Source organism: Rhineura floridana, chromosome 1 (genome assembly GCF_030035675.1).
Source record: "Rhineura floridana isolate rRhiFlo1 chromosome 1, rRhiFlo1.hap2, whole genome shotgun sequence".
Taxonomy (NCBI): domain Eukaryota; kingdom Metazoa; phylum Chordata; class Lepidosauria; order Squamata; family Rhineuridae; genus Rhineura; species Rhineura floridana.
In genome coordinates this window covers 255,049,390-255,068,027 of record NC_084480.1, presented here as the reverse complement: position 1 = coordinate 255,068,027, position 18,638 = coordinate 255,049,390, and the positions used below count along the sequence as shown (strand labels likewise).

Here is an 18,638-nt window from a genome sequence, read left to right as displayed (position 1 = left end):
CCACAGATCAATGACCCTCCAAAACAGAATCTCAAATAGGAGTGGCTGCTACCAAAAGCAACCAGCAACCACTACACCACCATGGTATTTCCTGGGTCTCTATCATACATTGAATTTACACTAGGTGGTATTCAATTAACTTCTTGTTCGAGTAGAATGACTTCAACTAGCATAATGGCAGTCTCACCTCCGTTTCTACCACATGCACCCTGTATATCCTCTAAAACTGTCCTGGGGGTGCAGAGAAAGCCCTTTGGACTAGTTGAAATCATTCTGCTAGCACAAGAGATTAGTTGAATACTGTCCACTGCATTTAGATATCCTACACTGTAGTATTACATTGTATCTGAGTGCACCTTAGCTTACAAATCATGGTGTGTGAGGTGCTGAGAAAACAAGCTATTAAGATACTGTTAGGGTGGCTGCTCCATCTCAAGAGTTGCTGTGCTATGCAAAATGGAGTGAATTTATGAAATGGAGTGCTGATTAGATTAAAATACGAAACCAGACAAGCAGCTTTAAGCCATGGTTTCCTCCTGTATGCCTAGAAACTCAAGCCATGTTGCTAGTTTTTCACTACTGATTAGCAAAACCCATGGTTCAACAGGATATCTGAATTATGTTTTACTGTTTTCCAAGTTACAGAGAAAAATATACACGAAGGATCAACTGACCACATTCAGTCAAACAGATACATCTACTTCAGATTTTTAAAAATGCACAAGTCAGTAATGTGCATCTTATTACAAACAAAATATTCGTGAGTGTTTATCTAATATTAAGAAATAGTGCTACAGGCAACATGCAATTCTTGAATTTGCATTCATATTATACTGGTATCCTTAAGTTTTTATATTTTGAGATTACATGTATTAGAACTTACTTTTTATAAAATGCTGAGAGAAAGTGTGCTAAAATTCACTGTGCTCAATGAATTAACATTAAAAACTAAAATTTTGACATTTTTCAGTGCTCACGTTGGTGGTCCAATTCGAGTCTAACAAACGGTATTCTTACATAAGCATATTTTCTAAAGTCATGTTACAGCAAGAACTAAGTTTTACGGTTCTGTTACTGTAAAGCTAGGGATTTATTTAGAGCAGTCTAACAGTCTTCCCAGTCACAGTCAAGAAGTCATCATCAGCCAATGCATTAAGTGCTTCTTCAAACATTTCTTTAGTGACAGCCTTAAAGAAAAAAAAGACACTGAAATTAACATACAATTAACACACAAACCCAAACACTGCATTACCTTTGCACACACTGAAGCTATTATACGTCAACAAATAATCAATGTTTTCCATGAAGACAAGTTAGAATTCATTAATGGTTTTCAAATTGTGTTTGAGCATCCAGGGGTTCCCTGGCAGCTTATTACTGGGTTCCCCATGAGAGGATCACTAAACACACCCAAACATCTTGGAAAGGCAGTTTTCCTGCCTATTGAGCTCTCCCTGCAATGTGCAGCTCTAGGAGAACAATGAATGTGTTTTTTGTTGCATGCTCAGTTCATGCAGGGCAACAGTGAGACCTAATCACTTGGGTGTACCACACATGAACTGAGTGTGCACCCTAGAATAGGCTACAATGTTCTACAACATACTAGGGTTATATGGGAGATTATACAGCCACGAGAGTCAGCCATATTCACAGAGTACCTGTAATCCTAATACTGACCTTGCCCCATACGCTGACCTTCATCTTCTGCAGTTTAAAAGTTTAAAAAAATGCCTGGCTGATTTTTAATTAATTTAAGAAATTTTGGCTGGCAGCCTATGATAACGCGGGGCATGCTCAGTAAGAACCAACTGTCAGAATTCTAAAAGCCAGACTCACAGCTGCTGGCCTTGCCTAATCAGGGGGCCGCACCCACACCAGACATTGATTTCACTTGAGACAGTCATGGCTTCCCCCAAACAATCCTGGGAAGTCTAGTTTGTGAAGGGTGCTGAGAGGAGACTCCACTGAGAGAGCTCCAGCAGCCAGACTGGTTTAACAGTCAGTCACTCTGATTGAAGCTCTTTGAGGGGAACAGGATGTCTCCTATCCTAGCAACTCTCAGCACCCTTCACTGAATGATACTGTTCACAATGTTTTCCTTTTGGAAAGGAAAGGGGCTTCCCTTCTGCCCAGTGCTCACCCACCCAATCTCCTCCCCTTCCCCTCCCTGTCCCTTCCCTAGGTCAGTGTTGGACTATGTCCTGGGAGACCAGGGTTCTAATCCCCACACAGCCATGAAGCTGACTGGGTGACCTTGGGCCAGTCACTGCCTCTCAGCCTCAGAGGAAGGCAATGGTGAAACCACCTCTGAATACCGTTTACCATGAAAACCCTATTCAAAGGGTTGCCATAGGTGATTGACTTGAAGGCAGTCCATTTCCATTTTCAAACATGATTGCACAGAAATAAATCCCACTGAACTCAAAAAGTATGCAACTGATCATGTTACCAAATTCTTCCAAACTACGCAGGAAGTAGATTGGACTGTGAAAGACCAACCCAAATGGTGTTTGCATTTTGACCAATTTGTAGGGCAGTACAATATCTCAGAGAGGAGTTCAGGTCTCCTGCTCCCCTGGTGCATTCACTATAGCTGCCCAATTTCCCTGCTTTTTAAAGTTTGATAGAAATAGCTGTGGGCTATAGGTACGTTCTTAAACCGCAAAGTTTTTTTGCCTGTTAGTGAATTCATATGGGTTCAGACAGCAATATGAGTTTTAAAAACAATTCAGATTTTTTCAATATTTTTTACAGCAACATAAATATCAATGGAAAACTACAATTAGAACAAAAATGTGAAAAAGGTCTTTCATTTGGATGGTAGACAACTCTCAGGAAGAAAAGACACTGATTAAGTTGTCTGTTTTAGTCTCGAATCTCTTCACAATTACTGAGTATGCAGTCCAGTTTCCAGTCAGATAATCAGGAAAACAAGAAGCTGGAAGGAGGGGACGCAGTAAGTTTGTAGACAGTGCTGCAACTACGACAGAGCCACCCACATCATCACACTCCCCCCCCCAATCACAATGCTCAAGATTATATGTAATGGGCAACTCATTGTATAGCTTCATAAGAACTGGATTCAGGTAAGACAATTTTTGGATATTTTGTACTTATGAAACTGAATAGCACAGACATGGCATGTAAGCCTTTAAATACACAAACTTACGGTTTCAGATTGTGCACGAAGATCATCAAAGAGCTGTTGATATCTTAGAGCTGGTGTTTTACCCTTAGACTGAATAATCTTCTTCAAAGCTTGAGCCAGTCCTTCTTTGCGTTTACGGGCAGTGGCACTCATCCCTTGAAAAATGCAGAAAGTCACAATGCTTATTTCCAAGTAATGTAGTAAGTCATTTGAATGACTTCTGCAAAACTTCCACAGCTACAAATTAGAATTCTGTCCATAGATTATTGCATAAGCCAGTTTCAGGCTGATCATGGTGCAGCATTATTTAAGCAAGAAATCATTTATCTAGGATATGGACCTGTAGTGAGAATGGATATATCCACAATCCCGGTCCTTGGATCAGTAGCAGACTGTTTTAGAGCCTCACGGTGAAGACGTTTTGCTTCTTCAACATCTATTGTTTCTACTTTTTTAGAAAAGCGCACTTTAGCATGAGCTTCTGCCAGACGAATCAAAGACTCCAGCTGTCGAGGATATGCAGAAACCATTCCTCTGCCACTTCCGATCTTCCTCATATTCACATATGCCTAATGTGAGAGAAAGGAAAAAAGCACTGTACACACTTTCAAGGATTCCTAAGTCTTAGAATGTTACTTAGATGGACACTTAGTGATGATTGCACACATTTTAAGAAGATAAATCCAATTACTTGAATATTAAGAACAACCAATTCCACTTACCTCAATGAGAGCTTGACTTGCTTCTTCACTTAGTCTTGGACTGACATAACTACGAGCATAAGCAATATAATCTCTTAATACCGCCATATCCATGTACTCCTCTTCCACCTGCTCTTCAGTTTGATAGTATAATGCAACCAAGTGATGAGCCAAACGCCTATCATATGCTTCATCTCGAGGATCCAGCATTAGGAAGATGAGATCAAACCTATGTAGAAAAATAATGCCATATGAACAATTTCTCCACCACTGTAACTGTTGCCTCCTTATGGATTTAATCAAGCTGTCAGAAACTGACACTATTTTAGCATCAGTCATAAATGGTAGTGTATTCAAGCACTAAAATGATCAATGTTTTCTCCATGTATGGAAAGTAAACTAGTATATTCTTTTACATTTGTCCCACAGTCTGTAAATTCATAACATGGAACCCATGGATTCTCAGGCCCAAGGAAAAAGCCTCAAATTGTCAGCTAGCAGTCCACGTAGGCTTCTATTAGTACAGCTCCAATGTTGACTCAAAACAAAATGCTTCCCACTGCAGCATACTAAAGCTTTAAGTATTTAGTGGACAGTGAACGCTTCTGATATTTGTGCTCCACACAACGTGAAATGTAATATTGGATAGTAATTGTTCAAAGAGGAATGTTTAATGCATACATAAAGTATATATACCTAGACAGCAGCGTATGGGGAAGCTGAATGTTTTCAATGGTAGTTTTCTTCGGATTCCACTGGGATTCTATTGGATTAGCAGCTGCCAGAATAGAGGTACGAGCATTCAATTGACAAATAATTCCAGCCTGTCAGGAAGAAGAGATTTGAAATTCATTTATAGCTATAGTAATAATAGTAGCAGCAGAGTCAAGACTGGGTATCATTTTACATGCAGGCTGCAGCAATGAATGCAAATATTAAGCTGTGTTATAGGATTCAATCCCTTTATGTTTTTTGGTTGTTGTTTTTTGTTAAAACACAGTTTTCTGGTACTTCTGAAAACATCAACCAAGCCTGCTATACCTCCCCTTGTGTGCGTGTGTATGGTGCCAGTTTGGCTACATAAATGTAAGCATTCACATCTGAGTATGAAACAGAAGGAAGCAAATGCCCAGATCAGAATCTCTCATAGAGTGAAAGTAGCTAGTTATGGCAGATATATTTTGGCAAGTATTTACCTTTGCAATAGACAGTGTTTGTTGTTCCATGACTTCATGAAGCACCGACCTTGTACTTTCATTCATTTTATCAAACTCATCAATACAGCAAATACCATTGTCACTGAGGACCAAGGCTCCTGTCTGCAAAACTAATTGTCTTGTTTCAGGGTCCTTCATCACATATGCTGTAAGACCAACAGCACTAGAACCTTTTCCAGATGTATACTGGCCTCTTGGAACCAAGTTATAGACATACTGGAGCAACTGTGACTTGCTGGTACCAGGATCTCCACAAAGCAGAATGTTAATCTCAGCACGAAAATTGCCTCTGCCAGTGTGGCTGAAATCTTTCCTTGAACCTCCAAACAGCTGAAGAAGAATGCCCTGCAGAACAAACAGTTTAAATGATTAGGGTTTTTTTTTCTTAAAAGGAGATACAATTATTTATGAATATATGTACAGGCATGACTCAACGACTTCTGATTGTCTTTTAGGTGTACCCACTGCTATGTAGAAGCAGCATTTCTGTAAGATAGATACATGGCTATGTCTCAGTGATGGAGTCACATAGAGGTTCCTAATCACACGGATCTGTTGCACAGAACTGACATTGCCTCACAGAAAAGCAACTCCTGCTCAGCTGCAGACATATCTTATGGTCACTTCGTTTCAGGTCCTTATAAATTTCAGACCTGGCAATTCAATATCCTTCTTTTTCAATTAATAGCAAGAACATACTATAAGTTGCTATTAATCTCTGCAATACAAGAGCCAAGACTAATCTTTAGTCAGTAGCTTATTTTTGACCTGACAGCAAGAGGAAGAGATTATTGAAACTCCTTTACCTGTACACAAAGCAAGAAGAAAAATCACCTTGCTCCATATACTCCAAACCTAAGCTGCTCCTATTCGTTTAGCCATCACTAGAGGTAAAGCAATTTCAACTATAGTAGGAAGTTCTTAATTGACAATGTATAGAATAAGGATGTGTGCTTTCTGATATATGGGACAATATTACTATCTAAAGTAAGTTATGAGTTATGAGTTGTATCCAACTAAGTTATATGCAGAGTAGATCCACTGAAATTGATGGATGAAAGATAGTCATGCCCATTAATTTCAATGGGTCTACTCTAAGTACCCTAAGACTGGACACAACTCAACCTTAGTAGATAAAAGGTATGACTACATAATTAGTATATTTGCATCTTAATCTCAGTCTGAGCTCTTAAGCCACTGTGAATTCTAAACAATGATGAATGTATTAAAATACACTACAGTAGGGCCCCACTCATGCGGCAGGTTGCATTCCAGGCCCCTGCCAAAAAGTGAAAACCGTCAGAAAGTGGGGCTCTTCAGACTTCCGGGAAGGGTGACTTAGCCTGTGCCTGCTTTTGAGACGGGCTCCTGCCTCAAAAGAAGCTTATTCAGATATATCAGTCAGTTTTTTCTTTTTTTTTGACTGATTAAACTTCTCCCGGGTAGGGAGAAACGAAGAGATTAACCTCAAAGCCTATTTTTGTTGGGACGACCAGATCTCATTAATTTATGGGACGAGGTCCAGCCGACGAAGGTGGGACGGATTTTCAACAGCAAGCTCTATCTGTTAAAGCGAACGTTCATCTTATCTTCTAAGAGAGAACGCACTAACAGGCAAGCACCCTTCTTTCTATATTTTTCTTTTACTTGACTTAAATTGTTGCTGTTTAAAAGAGATTTGCCAGATTGATCGGTTTTTGACATCTCACTGGGGAGCCGTAACTTCTCTCTGCTACGCACTAATTAATAGCTTATCTCTGTTTTTGTTGCAAAAAGCTGTCCTGGATTTGCATTCTAAAGATACACACAGAAGAGGGATTTCTATTCCAGATTTTTATTTTGAAAAATATTATACTGTTTTGAGACTACTCTCTTTTTGGTCTATTTTATTTTGACGAATCTGTTTCTTGACGATTGCCATTAATTGTTTCGATCCTGGGAACTGCATTTTGTTTACTTAACTATTGGAGAGATAAGGCTGTCTGCTCTGTTTATACTGTGATGTCATCAAGTCTGGAGTATTAACCCAATTGTTGCTGAAATAAGAAGTGGTTTTCCTATATTTTTCTTTTAAAATGGCAATTAAGAAAGTGGCTGAGAATCTGGAAATAACTATGTTTCAGAAAATAATGGATGAGATTGAGATAACGAAAATTGAATTGAGTAAAATGAAGCAGGAGATTAAAGATATAAGGGTCCCTGTGAGAGAGGTGACCCTGGAAGGGGTCCCTGTGAGAGAGGAGACCCCGGAGATTGGAACAGGGGTCCCTGTGAGAGAGGAGACCCTGGAGACTGGAATAGGGGTCCCTGTGAGAGAGGAGATCCCGGAGATTGGAACAAACGTGGAACAGGAACAAGATTTGGAGTCTATGGACTTTAGAAATAAAATCTATTGTTTGGAACTCAATGTTATCTCTGAAGAAATTAATGAAGATTCTAGAGATAAAGTTATCAATGGCATGGATTATCTTCTGGACTGGAATGATGTGATGGAGCCCAATATAGAGAAAATCTATGGAATTAACTGCAGCCATGTGACAATGGAAAAACTTTTAAGAGATGACCCAGTGTATTTTGAAAAAAAGAACAGAGATATGATTTTACAGCAGTATTTCAGCAACCTATTCAGAATGGATGGCAAGAAAATATTTGGGATAGAGGTAATTCCCATTAGACTCTTACTATATGACTATGGCTTTGACAGCAAGATTATTATGGAATACTGATAATGGAAGATTGGATATTGAAATTACTGGACTTAACAAGACTACTGAAGATGGAAGATGGAAAATGGAACTAATAGAGATAATAGAACAATGGCTACTGAAATTACTGAACCTAACAGATTCTGATGTGATGGATTAATTGAAATGTTTATTTTGACTATGGTAATGACAATAAGATTATCATAATTAGTAATGAGATGGATTAATCGATATGCTTATCTGGAAAAAAAAAATTGATAGATATATTTCTTAAAGAATTGAAATCTCTCTTTGACTTTTTGTGGAAAGAATAAAGTAATGTTTATGAGATTTGATGATTAAGTAAGATAACTACTGGAGGAAAGTGATTTTATAATATGACTTAAGAGACAGGATTGCTATATATTATAGACTTATAACTGATTTGATCTTTGACAAATGGGAAGTCAATATTTTACTCTTTATTTTTTATTTTTGTTTTTTTTTTTTCTTTTTTTCTTTTTGTTTAACTATTTTTGATTTTGTTTTTTGTCTTTGAATGTTTTATGATTTTGTCTTGTATGTTTTACGAAAATTTGAATAAAAATTATTGAAAAAAAAAGAAAGAAAGTGGGGCTCTTCTGTATTCAAGCGGCCGCACTCCAGCTGACAGCGATCAGCTGAAGCGCACGATCAGCTATAGCACGGGCAGCTCCATCCAATAGTGATCAGCTATAGTGTGCGAGCTCCCTGCACTCCAGCTGATTGTACACTACAGCTGATCAGCTGTAGCACGGGGAGCTCCAGCTGCTGTGTTCCAGCTGACAGAGACCAGCTGTAGCACGCGAGCTCCCAGCTCTACAGCTGATTGCTGTCAGCTGTAGCTCCCCGCGCTACAGCTGATTGCCCTGCTGGCACCGCTATATTAGCGTTAACGCTGAAAAGTGGGGAGCTAAAAAGCAAGGCCCTGCTGTAGTTTAAAACACTTTATAAAGTCAAAAAAGTATACCATATAACAAGATAGTTATACAAAGAGTTTGATTTATTAAGTCAGTGTGGAACATGTATAATCTTAAGTTTTACATACCTTTTTAATATCTTCATGCTCATAAATACTCGGAGCAAGCGCAGAAGAAAGCCTATCATAAATATCTGGTTTCTGAGAAAGGTCTTGAAGCATTTTCTCACGCTCCTCTGTAAACATTTTCTGTTCTGTCCCTTCTTCAATGCCATGCAAACGTTTTGAGTCAGTTTTGCAATAATGAATGACATCAATGTGTGTCTTATAGACAGATCTCACACTGCTCATTCTTGGAATGACACGAACAGGGACTGCTCTGTAGATACCTGATCAAACACGAAGCCATTAGGATATCACCCAAATTAAGAAGCATCATTTATTTTCTCCCTGAGACACTAACCAAACAACTTTAGGTTCTGGCTTTGCTACGCAGCCACTTACTAAGTTTTCATTTGTGTTGGATGGAAACATACTAGCACAACAACTCATAACATCTGCCACGTAATTAATAGGACTTTTAAAATGAGCAGTTTAAGTACAATATTTATATGTACATTAATGTTGGTAGTTTGACAAAGTAAATCTAATGCTGCACATCCTTCCAACTATACAGTAGGGCCCCGCTTTACAGCGCTCTGCTAATGCAGCGGTCTCAATTAGACGCAATTAGACTAAAGCCCCACTCATACGGCGCTTGTTCCACTTTTACAGTAGTTTTTGGGCGTTGCGTGCCATTCTATTCAATGAGTTCCACTTTTCAGTGGTTTTCATTTTTCAGCATGGGTCCGGAAAGTAACCCGCCATATGAGTGGGGCCCTCCTGTACTGGTATTAACAGTTGTCAGAAAAAAAGTATAAAAGTTGCCACAGTAAAAGAAAATATAACCAGGCAATTCTTCTATACAGCCACAATTCCTTCTTCCTCTCTCACCTTACTATTTCATATATCTATAGGAACCACTGTGGTACAGCAGTTTTGTTTTTACTTAATGGAAAGCCCTGATGTTCAAACATCTTACCTGTGACGTTAACTCTGTCACCCGGCTGAACCTTATCCACTAGATCATTGTGAGCAAAGAGAACAATAGTGCATGGTGTCTGACCAGCTGGCATGTCTTCTGGAGACTCCTGCAATTTGATCTGACACAAGAACAATCCTTAGCTAAAAGTGTATCAGGTATGGTGGCAGAGACTAAAACAAGTAAATAATGTTGCTTTTCCAAACTACATATCTCTTTGAAGAAAAGTACCTGTGCAGACTGTTCATTTCAGGCATGCAATTCTGCTCCCATAGTCTGGGCAAATACCAACAGTCTACCCACTTACATTTCTGCTAGAGAAAAACCAAGGTAAAACCAGACCATTTACAGCCTTTTCCTTAAAGAGACACAGTTGGGCTTTTCTAGTAGTACTTTGCCCTCTCCTCTGTGTATCTCATCTTTGAATACATGGTGGTAGAAGTAGGTAGCTATGAATATTCCCAATATTATGGTGATTAGGTTACAAATTGGCAAGCTACAACATCTTGGGATGAATCAAATGGATTTTTGGGGTGCATGGTGTAAATTTTAGAGCTATCACACTCTTTAAATCATGGAGGTCTTTCCTACAAGTAATTCTCTTTGTGTATACACAGCTGTCTGTCTTTAAGTTGCCACAAGATTCTGTCACATTCTGCTGCTACTCCTCTTTAATCTTTAGGTTCACCTCCTTGAATTTGAAGAAACAGACATAGCTATGCCATTTCTCAAATGGGAAAACCAATCTCAGTTACCCACACCAATCTATAGATTTGTTCCAGGTGTGGAGTGGACAAAGAAGAATACACTGTAGCTACATCTGACTTAACACAAATACTCCTTAAAGGAGTTGAGCAGTTCAGATGGCAGTGACAAACCTTGATAAATGAATAGTCATTGATACAAAAAAGGATTTTTAAGAAGCGCAATCTGTAACAGTGATTTATTCAGTGTTATGTCCGATATATCTAAATGGATTAGAAAAATCCATACTATAATATTAATTGTTTTTGTAGACAAGTACTACTAGAAGCAGCTTTTGCATGAAGCCCGGGGAAGCTGAGAAAACTGCCAATTACTAGGTGTGTAGTACTTAAAACTATGGGCAGTATTTCAGTAGTTTTCCACAATATACATTAACAATACTGTTGAAAAATAAGCATGTCAGAGCTTTGTAACCAAACATACCATCTGTTTATCCGAGAACATAGAGCGATTGTGAATCAATGCCATACTATGCGTTGTGTTACAGTTCTTGCATGCTGATGGTTCCGCAATCCTTCCACGATCAATTTCTACTCTTGCTGTGAAAGCACAGACCTGGCACTTGAAGAAAGCTTCTTGCATTTCTGGAATTAACTGGGAGCTCCTGATCACCATGCCATTTATAGTGATAAGCTGGTCAATGTCTATGATATATTTTTAAAAAGAATAATCAAATCATGTCTCAATATAACTATTATGTAGATCATTAAAGAGATATTAGCATAAAATTGCACCTGGCTTCTCTAAACATGAACCAAATAAGCCAGCAACTCTAAACAGCAAGAAATGTCCATTATGGAATTGCTTATGTAAATAAGAAATGCAAGTTCTTCTGCTTTAATCATTTTCTAGTAAATTAGGAATTAAATTTCCTCAAAATTCTCCTCTGAAGGAGACAGACATATTGCCCAGCATAAGACTACATAATATTGACATAGAGTGGGACTCAGATTCAGTGTAACACAAACGTAGCTACCCTTCTGGAATATATTTACCTGAGACTAAGCAGTTTATATATAACAGTTTTTCTGATAACATATTGAAGACACTGTACCCAAAGTACCTTACCTTCTGGATTAAGGCTCCTCATGTTTCTGGTTTTTAAAGCATTATACGGTCTAACTTGAATTTGATGTTCCAATACTGAGTCAGGATAACGGTCAAAGAAAATTTCATTGGCAGCCATATCAAATGTTGGAATAACTTCCTGTACAAATTGGATAGATATAAGCCATACATATATATCAGTATTTATTTGCACAGCATGTACAAAAACAACTTTGTAAACCTACTGACTGCTAAATGGGATAAGTACTAGCTTTGCTAATGATTACAGCACATTTTATTTCTGTAAAAATATAAGCTTATGTCCAGGGCAATTGTCCTTTTTTGACTTTGGTGCAGTGCCTAGTGTTTTTTTTTTAAATGCAGCTACCTGGATTCAAATAGTCAAGTGATTATTTCTAACTGCCCAAGAAAGCTTTGCATTTGTTTTTCAAGTAGCAGTTCCTAATGTTGCATGGCTAACCTTTTTAAAATAAGGGGAATTACTTATTAGAATTATCAGCTGAACAATTAACATGACAGCAACATTAAATTTTCTCTGTATCATGCCATTTGCATAGCTGAACTAACTAAAGTAAATGGTACAAAATTAGGTAATAAACTTTTCACTTCTGGCTAAATATTGTGATTTTTGCACTAAAAAGGCTACTGAAAACATTTGCCTTACCTGGGGATAGCACATCAGCTGTCTATAAAGATTTTCATCAAATGACTTTAGATGGTCACAGTTTACATTCAGAAATGGCTCCCCAACCAAGTTTATCTGCAAGATATTTAGTCATACATTAATAAATAAGCATTTAAATCTAAAAATGCAAGCCACCTTTAAGCAATATGGCTGTAACATACCTCCTCCAGTCGTTGCATATACAGAGGCTCATTAAGGTCCAAGCCAATATTTTCTTCTTCTTCGGCTGCTGGATCAATAAAACGCTGAAGAAATCTCTGAATATTTTAAGAACAGGATAAAGATGCAATTTCAGTGTTCAGGTTCATCCAGCAGAATTGAGGCAGACCAAAAATGTCATTAATTTTCATACCTAAGTGATTCCTCCACTGAATGATATTGATTTCATGTTAGGAGAACACTGCAATTGTTTGAACATTACTAACTAGAAGAATTAGAGAAAGCTTCTCTTGTGGGACAACAGCTTCCCACAAGCATAATCAAATGGTTATTCCCTCCACATACATCACCATCTCACACCAAAATATGAACTTTAAAAAAGAAATTAAATAAATGCTGATATGTAGGATTAAATCAATTTGCACAAGTACAGTAGCCATTGTCAATTTACCTGGAATTTTTCTTTGCACGAGGCCACATTGACATCTGTTCCCCAAATCACTAACTTTTGTCCAAGAGATTGTTCACTTGCCACTTCATCCTCTGCTGTTGGCTAAGTAGAAGAGTAACCTATCAATATTACATTTAAGCCTGCAATCCTATGTTCAGTTATCAGAGAATAAGTTCCATTGAATTCAGTGGATGAAACTTATTTTGAGTAAATATACAATAAAAATGCAATGTACAGACGGGCCCCGCTTTACGGCAATTTGCTTTTCGGCGTTCCGCTAATGCGACGTTGCGCAAATATGGAAAGTCCCCGCTTTAAGGTGCTTGTTACGCTTTTACGGCGGTCTTTCTTGTTGCTCACCATTTTCGCGCAATGCGCACCATTATTGTCTATGGGTTCCGCTTTTCGACAGCAGTCCGGAACGGAACCTGTCGTATAAGCAGGGCCCGCCTATATGTTAAATTACTATGTCACTTGTAAAATCTAAAATACGTACCACATCAGAATGCAGATCCACTTGCCTAGCTTTCTGGATAGAGCCAAGATCAGGCCTCTGTCGAATTGGAGTTCCTCGCACACCACTCCTTGGGGTTCCTTCTACTCTAGAACTGGGTGTGCCATAGGTCAGCGGTGAACTAATATCGAAGTCCATTGGAACTGTATCAAATAAAGTGTGATTATTTTAGAATATAAATGTTAACGTATTTGTAACAGAGTCGTATCCATTTGTTTCCCCCCAACAGAAAATAATCATTTGTGGGGATGGGAAGAAATTCTAAGAGACCACTTGAGCTATTAACAATTAATATGCCACAGCAGAATTTTTGGAGTACAGTAGATTAATACTGAACTGCAATACTGTCACAAACTTGTGAGGCACCAAAGATACCAAATGTCTAGTTATCATGATCATTCCATAAAGGCTAAAAATGGCCATCTGAATCTACCCCAAGCTTGGTAACATGTAGAAATTAACTAGTAGACACAATAGTTCAGGGTGACCTTCCAATGTTATTTGACTCCAGCTCCCATCTTCCCCAGCCAGCAGAGGTAATGGTCAGGGATCATGGGAGTTTAGTTCAGCAACATCTGGAGGGCACCACATTTAAACCTCTACATCAGCTGATTAACTTTCTTTGACCATTTGACACTGTCTACAATTTACTTATATTATCAATAAGATATTCCAATATAATGATGAACTCTTATGGACACAACACTCCCAAAGTTAAGCACTTTAACTCTCTCACTGAAATCATTGAGATAAATATGTGCTAAGAATCCTTAACTTTCAATTATTAGTGATGGTCTTTAATATAATTATCATGCTGGCATCTGTTATCTGCTGCTTTTATAGAGTGATTTTAAGTGGGCTGCTGACACACTGGTACTGTTTTTATTCTTTTTTAATTATGGGCAGTATTCAACTGACTTTTTGCGTTAGAATAAACACTCACGCGACAGGATTTCCCCCTCCTCCTGCCCCCAAGTAATCCCAAATCTGCTTTGGAGGGTTGCGGGAACCCCCAGAACAGATTTAGGGGGTCTACAGGAGGAAGAGGAGAGGGGGGTCACTCTGTCACACAAGGATAAATCCTTGTGCTGATGGAGCAATTGCTTTACCACTTCAATTAATACAACCATGATGGGCTGACTTGTTTTTATGTGCTGCCTAATTTTAAGGTTTGGGGGAGTTTAAAATTGTTTTGTATTACCATATGCTACATTTGCTATTTTGTGATGAGATTCTAAAAAAAAAGCAGGATTAAAAAAAATCTGTGAAATAAATTAATTAATAAAATAATCGCTAAAAGGGTTATTATTTTTGAATTCTCCTCCACTTTTTTCTGGCATCAATGAGTTTTCGCAATGGTCATCATCAAGAGAACTGCAAAAACCATAGAACTCTATATATCCACTGAGCTCCTGGAGCTACAATGCTGAAGCCTGGACTCAGCCTCTTCTTCCTTTGCAAGACCCCAGTACCCAAAATGAAGAGCAACAACTAGAAATTATATTAATTTTCCACAGGTTTACCCAGTGAATGGTATTGCAAAATCCTGATTTAAACATCTCAAACTTAGACAAGAAATAAAAAAGAGGATGATACTATTGCTACCTTGTCCAGTCCAAAGTCAAAGGTACCTGAATGTTGGAATTGCGGTGGACTAGAAAACAGAGCATCTTGAACATTTGGGCTTTGTGTGTCAATTGGTGGAGAAGTGGGCATTGGTTGCAAATCTCCTGTAGATGTGGAGTCATCCGTATGACGTCGTTGTGAAGGAGGGGAATGTACCTCTTCAGAAAGAGCTGTAACAAGGTGAGAGTTAGAACATTGTTATATGCATCTCACATTTCAAATCGATAAGCAGCAGTCGTTTATTTTTCCAAAATAAGATCAGCAAAAGAATAGCCCATCTCTTTTTCCATTTTATTCTACACTATTCCTCAGTTTGATTAAGGCCTAGTAAGCTCTTATTTTCAAAACCCTAGTTATGGGCCTAACAGAATTGCAGCATGGGTTTGCAAACAGACAAGAACAGTACGCAGAGATAATGGTTGTATTTGGCAGCATAGATAGTTGTAACATAGGTTCCCCTTGAAGACTACTTACACACGGCAACTTAAAGTTACTCCTCCAGCTACTAATTTCCCTCAATACCTGCTAATAATACTTTAACCAACTTGAGGATGCTTTTAGGATGGCTCTCTCCATCCTAGAGTTGCACTATTTATATCGGTGATAAGTGAAGAGCCATACTATTATTTAATATTTGAAGAAATGAGATATGGATACAAAAACGGAGCATCACTCCACTCAAGTTTAGATTACTATTATTACACAGATGGAAAAGATTTGGCACTTTACTATACAAATCACGCATGTGGTACCTAAATCAAAACATACAATCCTCACAATGTATTTGGATACCTTTTCAACCCCTTTCCTCATGAACATAAATACGCATGGGATAGATCATATTGTTGCTACAAAAGGCACACATCCTCAACATTTTGGGATTGGAGTATAGGAGAAAACAGAGAACTGGATGGGGAAGCAATAATCCACAAACACCAGCCTTTGGAACCTGTTGAAAGGAAGCAACATCATAAAGGGACAGGTAGGATTTTCACTGTTTTCTCTTTAGCCAAAGTCACACTTAGGTGACAGATTGCAATTGCAACTTTGGAGCATAGTCAGGGATTCTGTCAAATGTGGCTGTCACCCAGTGCTCCTCTGGCCAGGACAGTGCAAGCACCTGTTTTCCCAACTTCCTCTACAACAGTTACAGGGACTGTCTGCTAGTATTTGATGAACTGTCTGATAAACACTAATGTGGCTTGAAATCCCCCAAAGTACAAACACTGCATCAGGAAACCAAAGCTAAGAAGAAAGTCTCCCAATACCTCAGGAGACTGTTGGAAAGAGAACTTTATTGTTAAAACATGCACAGAAAGGGAGAGTGAACCAGAGATGCATGGAGATTGAATTGTAATGCCATACCAGTGTTTCCTGCAGGAAATTCATTACGCGCTAATGTCACTTATGTGGGCAGATGTATCTTTCACGAGTTAGCAACCATCTGAAAGCCCATTTGAAGTTTCAGGTATTTGGTGTTTGCAAACTGCCTACCAGGGGAGAAGGGGTTTCTACACATGCTCTGACACGATCTCTAAATATTGTAAACAGGACTCAGGACTAAGCCCTTGTTCAAACAGAGCTACTCAGCAACAACCAGTGCCACTGGAAATTAAGAAAAGTATGGGTACTAGACAGAACTACAGGCAGTTCCAGACATTACAACTGCAAAATGTTTCACCAGTATTTCAAGCAGCAAACACATAACATATGGATTTCACAAGAGTATATAGCAGCGATGACAAACCAGTGACCCTCAGATATTGCTAAACTAAAAACCTTATTTTCCCTGACCAACTGCCTCGCTGGCTGGGGCTGATGGGAGCCGAAGTCCGACAATGTGCGGAGAGCCACAGGTCCTCCATCCGTGGTGCACAAACCAGCAGTCACCGGAGAAACCTGACCTATAGCTACTCCGAAATAGATCCCAACGGGGCTTACTCTCAAGTATGTACAGGATTGTCACCCGAATCCGCTTTCCTAGGCGAGTTGGCACACTCGCGTCGCACAGCTGCTGCGAGAAACACTAACACGGGTGTTTCCTGCAGTAGAGTAATAACATGTGATGCTGTCCCACGGAGCACTTTCCAAGATCCAGGTGTAGGATCCAGGTGTAGGAAAAGACACACACACACATCCCGCTTTCTGAATTCGCGAATAAATAAAGATGCAGTGCAAACATTATCAAAGGGAGCCTGAAACTGCAGAAGCGCAGGGGGCCAGCAACTTACGCGTAGGGGGATTGGGGGTGCCGCTGCCGGTTGGGCCACCTCCAGCTCTGTGGCGTTTACTGCTGCGGCGGCTTGGGGTGGATGCCGGCGAGGACATGGCTCAGCGAATCTTAAGGCGACCAAGGAAGAAACCAGTACAGGCCCGCAAACAAACAGTGCGAGGAAAACGCTACTTTTAAGATGACTTGGAGTGAAAAACAGAACAGGAGAGAAAAAATCGGCGCCCAAAGGGTCATGTGACTCCAACCTTTCGCGGGCTTTCTCGCCCTTGTAAAGTGGGAAATTCCAATTATGTACTGAAAAAGGGGTGGCCAGTACTATTCTTTCTACTTTTGGGTCAAGGACTATGAGTAGTGTGTGTTTGTGATGGAACAACAGGTGGACCAACTGACATACCTCAAAAGTCGACGGAAGCAGTAGGCGGCGGTCTGCTTTTAAATATTTTTTTCAATGTTGAGCCCCTATTCTAATAATGGTATCGCCTCTTATTTGACAGACTTTCGCGGCCCTTTGAGCGAGGAACCACGTATTACCCCGAGCAGGAAGGGGATTAACCCTGTGTTCACCAGATTGATGCTTGGAGAAAGCGAAAGTCATTCCTTCAATATGTTCCGGCTAAGGCCGGGAAACGCCACCCATCCTTCAGGCAATAATGGTTTTATCCAACATCGGCGCCCTCCTTATTTTCCTCTCCTGAGGCCAATCGAGTAGCTTTTTCTTCCCCACGACAGAACTGGTTCCTTCCTTGAAAAATCCTCTTTGCCTTCCCCCTGCCCGACGGTGGCGTTGGTCCTGTCCACTTTCCCTGTACCTCGCCCACCGGTCTGTCCCTGTGGCAGGTCCTTGGCGGCCGCCTGGCCGGTATGGCGTCGCAGCTCCAAGCGCCCAGTGGGGGACTGCAGGGCTTGTTGCTCCAGCTGCACAGCACGCTCCAGAGCCCGGACCTTGGAAACGCAGCCCTTCATGCCCACAGCTTGATCCGTTCCGTAGTGGAGACGTGCGTGACCAGCAGTGGAGACCACGTCCTGGGTGCGTAAGAGCCCGCGGGGTTGGAAATGCCCCTTGCTGTGCTTTAAAGCACCGTGTGATGTGGTGAACAAGACCTTAATAGGGTTAATGTGAGAGCAGTTTTCTTTTTTCAAACGAGTTGTAGTTGGGGAAGGGCCATACTTTAATGGTAGAGCATCTGCCTGGAGAACCGTTCCCGGTCAGCGTAGACAATACTGAGCTAGATGGACTGATGGTTGACTCAGTAGGAGGCAGCTTTCATTGTTATATGTTCCTTTGATCTGTGGAACTCCTCGCCACCTGAAGTGCAAATGGCAAAGAATATCACTAATGGCCTGATCC

The 18,638-nt window shown here is 39.8% G+C and overlaps 2 protein-coding genes across 5 annotated transcripts in view; one reads left to right on the top strand and one right to left on the bottom strand.

Annotated features, from left to right (window-relative positions):
* Nucleotides 1-363: 363 nt before the first annotated feature.
* On the bottom strand, nucleotides 364-18,197 carry MCM4 (minichromosome maintenance complex component 4). 3 transcript variants are annotated; one of them, XM_061598424.1, is made up of 16 exons: nucleotides 15,850-15,974; nucleotides 15,063-15,227; nucleotides 13,414-13,574; nucleotides 12,918-13,019; nucleotides 12,469-12,564; nucleotides 12,287-12,382; nucleotides 11,623-11,761; nucleotides 10,978-11,198; nucleotides 9,790-9,910; nucleotides 8,838-9,097; nucleotides 5,046-5,411; nucleotides 4,546-4,673; nucleotides 3,871-4,078; nucleotides 3,489-3,717; nucleotides 3,170-3,303; nucleotides 364-1,187 (listed from the first exon to the last, which is right to left on the bottom strand). In XM_061598424.1, the coding sequence occupies exons 2-16, from the start codon at nucleotides 15,145-15,147 to the stop codon at nucleotides 1,095-1,097; spliced, it is 2,439 nt and encodes an 812-aa protein (XP_061454408.1). In that variant the 5' UTR covers nucleotides 15,148-15,227; nucleotides 15,850-15,974; the 3' UTR covers nucleotides 364-1,094. The 3 variants fall into 3 exon arrangements, with proteins under 3 accessions (XP_061454408.1, XP_061454401.1, XP_061454395.1); XM_061598417.1 differs by lacking the exon at nucleotides 15,850-15,974 and adding an exon at nucleotides 17,685-18,197 and having other exon boundaries at nucleotides 365-1,187; XM_061598411.1 differs by lacking the exon at nucleotides 15,850-15,974 and adding an exon at nucleotides 17,289-17,628 and having other exon boundaries at nucleotides 365-1,187.
* Nucleotides 17,796-18,638, top strand: part of PRKDC (protein kinase, DNA-activated, catalytic subunit) — a 213,971-nt gene continuing 213,128 nt past the window's right edge. For both annotated transcript variants that reach the window (XM_061598396.1, XM_061598388.1), the window contains exon 1: nucleotides 17,796-18,317. In XM_061598396.1, the coding sequence (XP_061454380.1) occupies nucleotides 18,152-18,317 (166 nt within the window). In that variant the 5' untranslated portion in view covers nucleotides 17,796-18,151. The remainder of the gene's footprint in view (nucleotides 18,318-18,638) is intronic.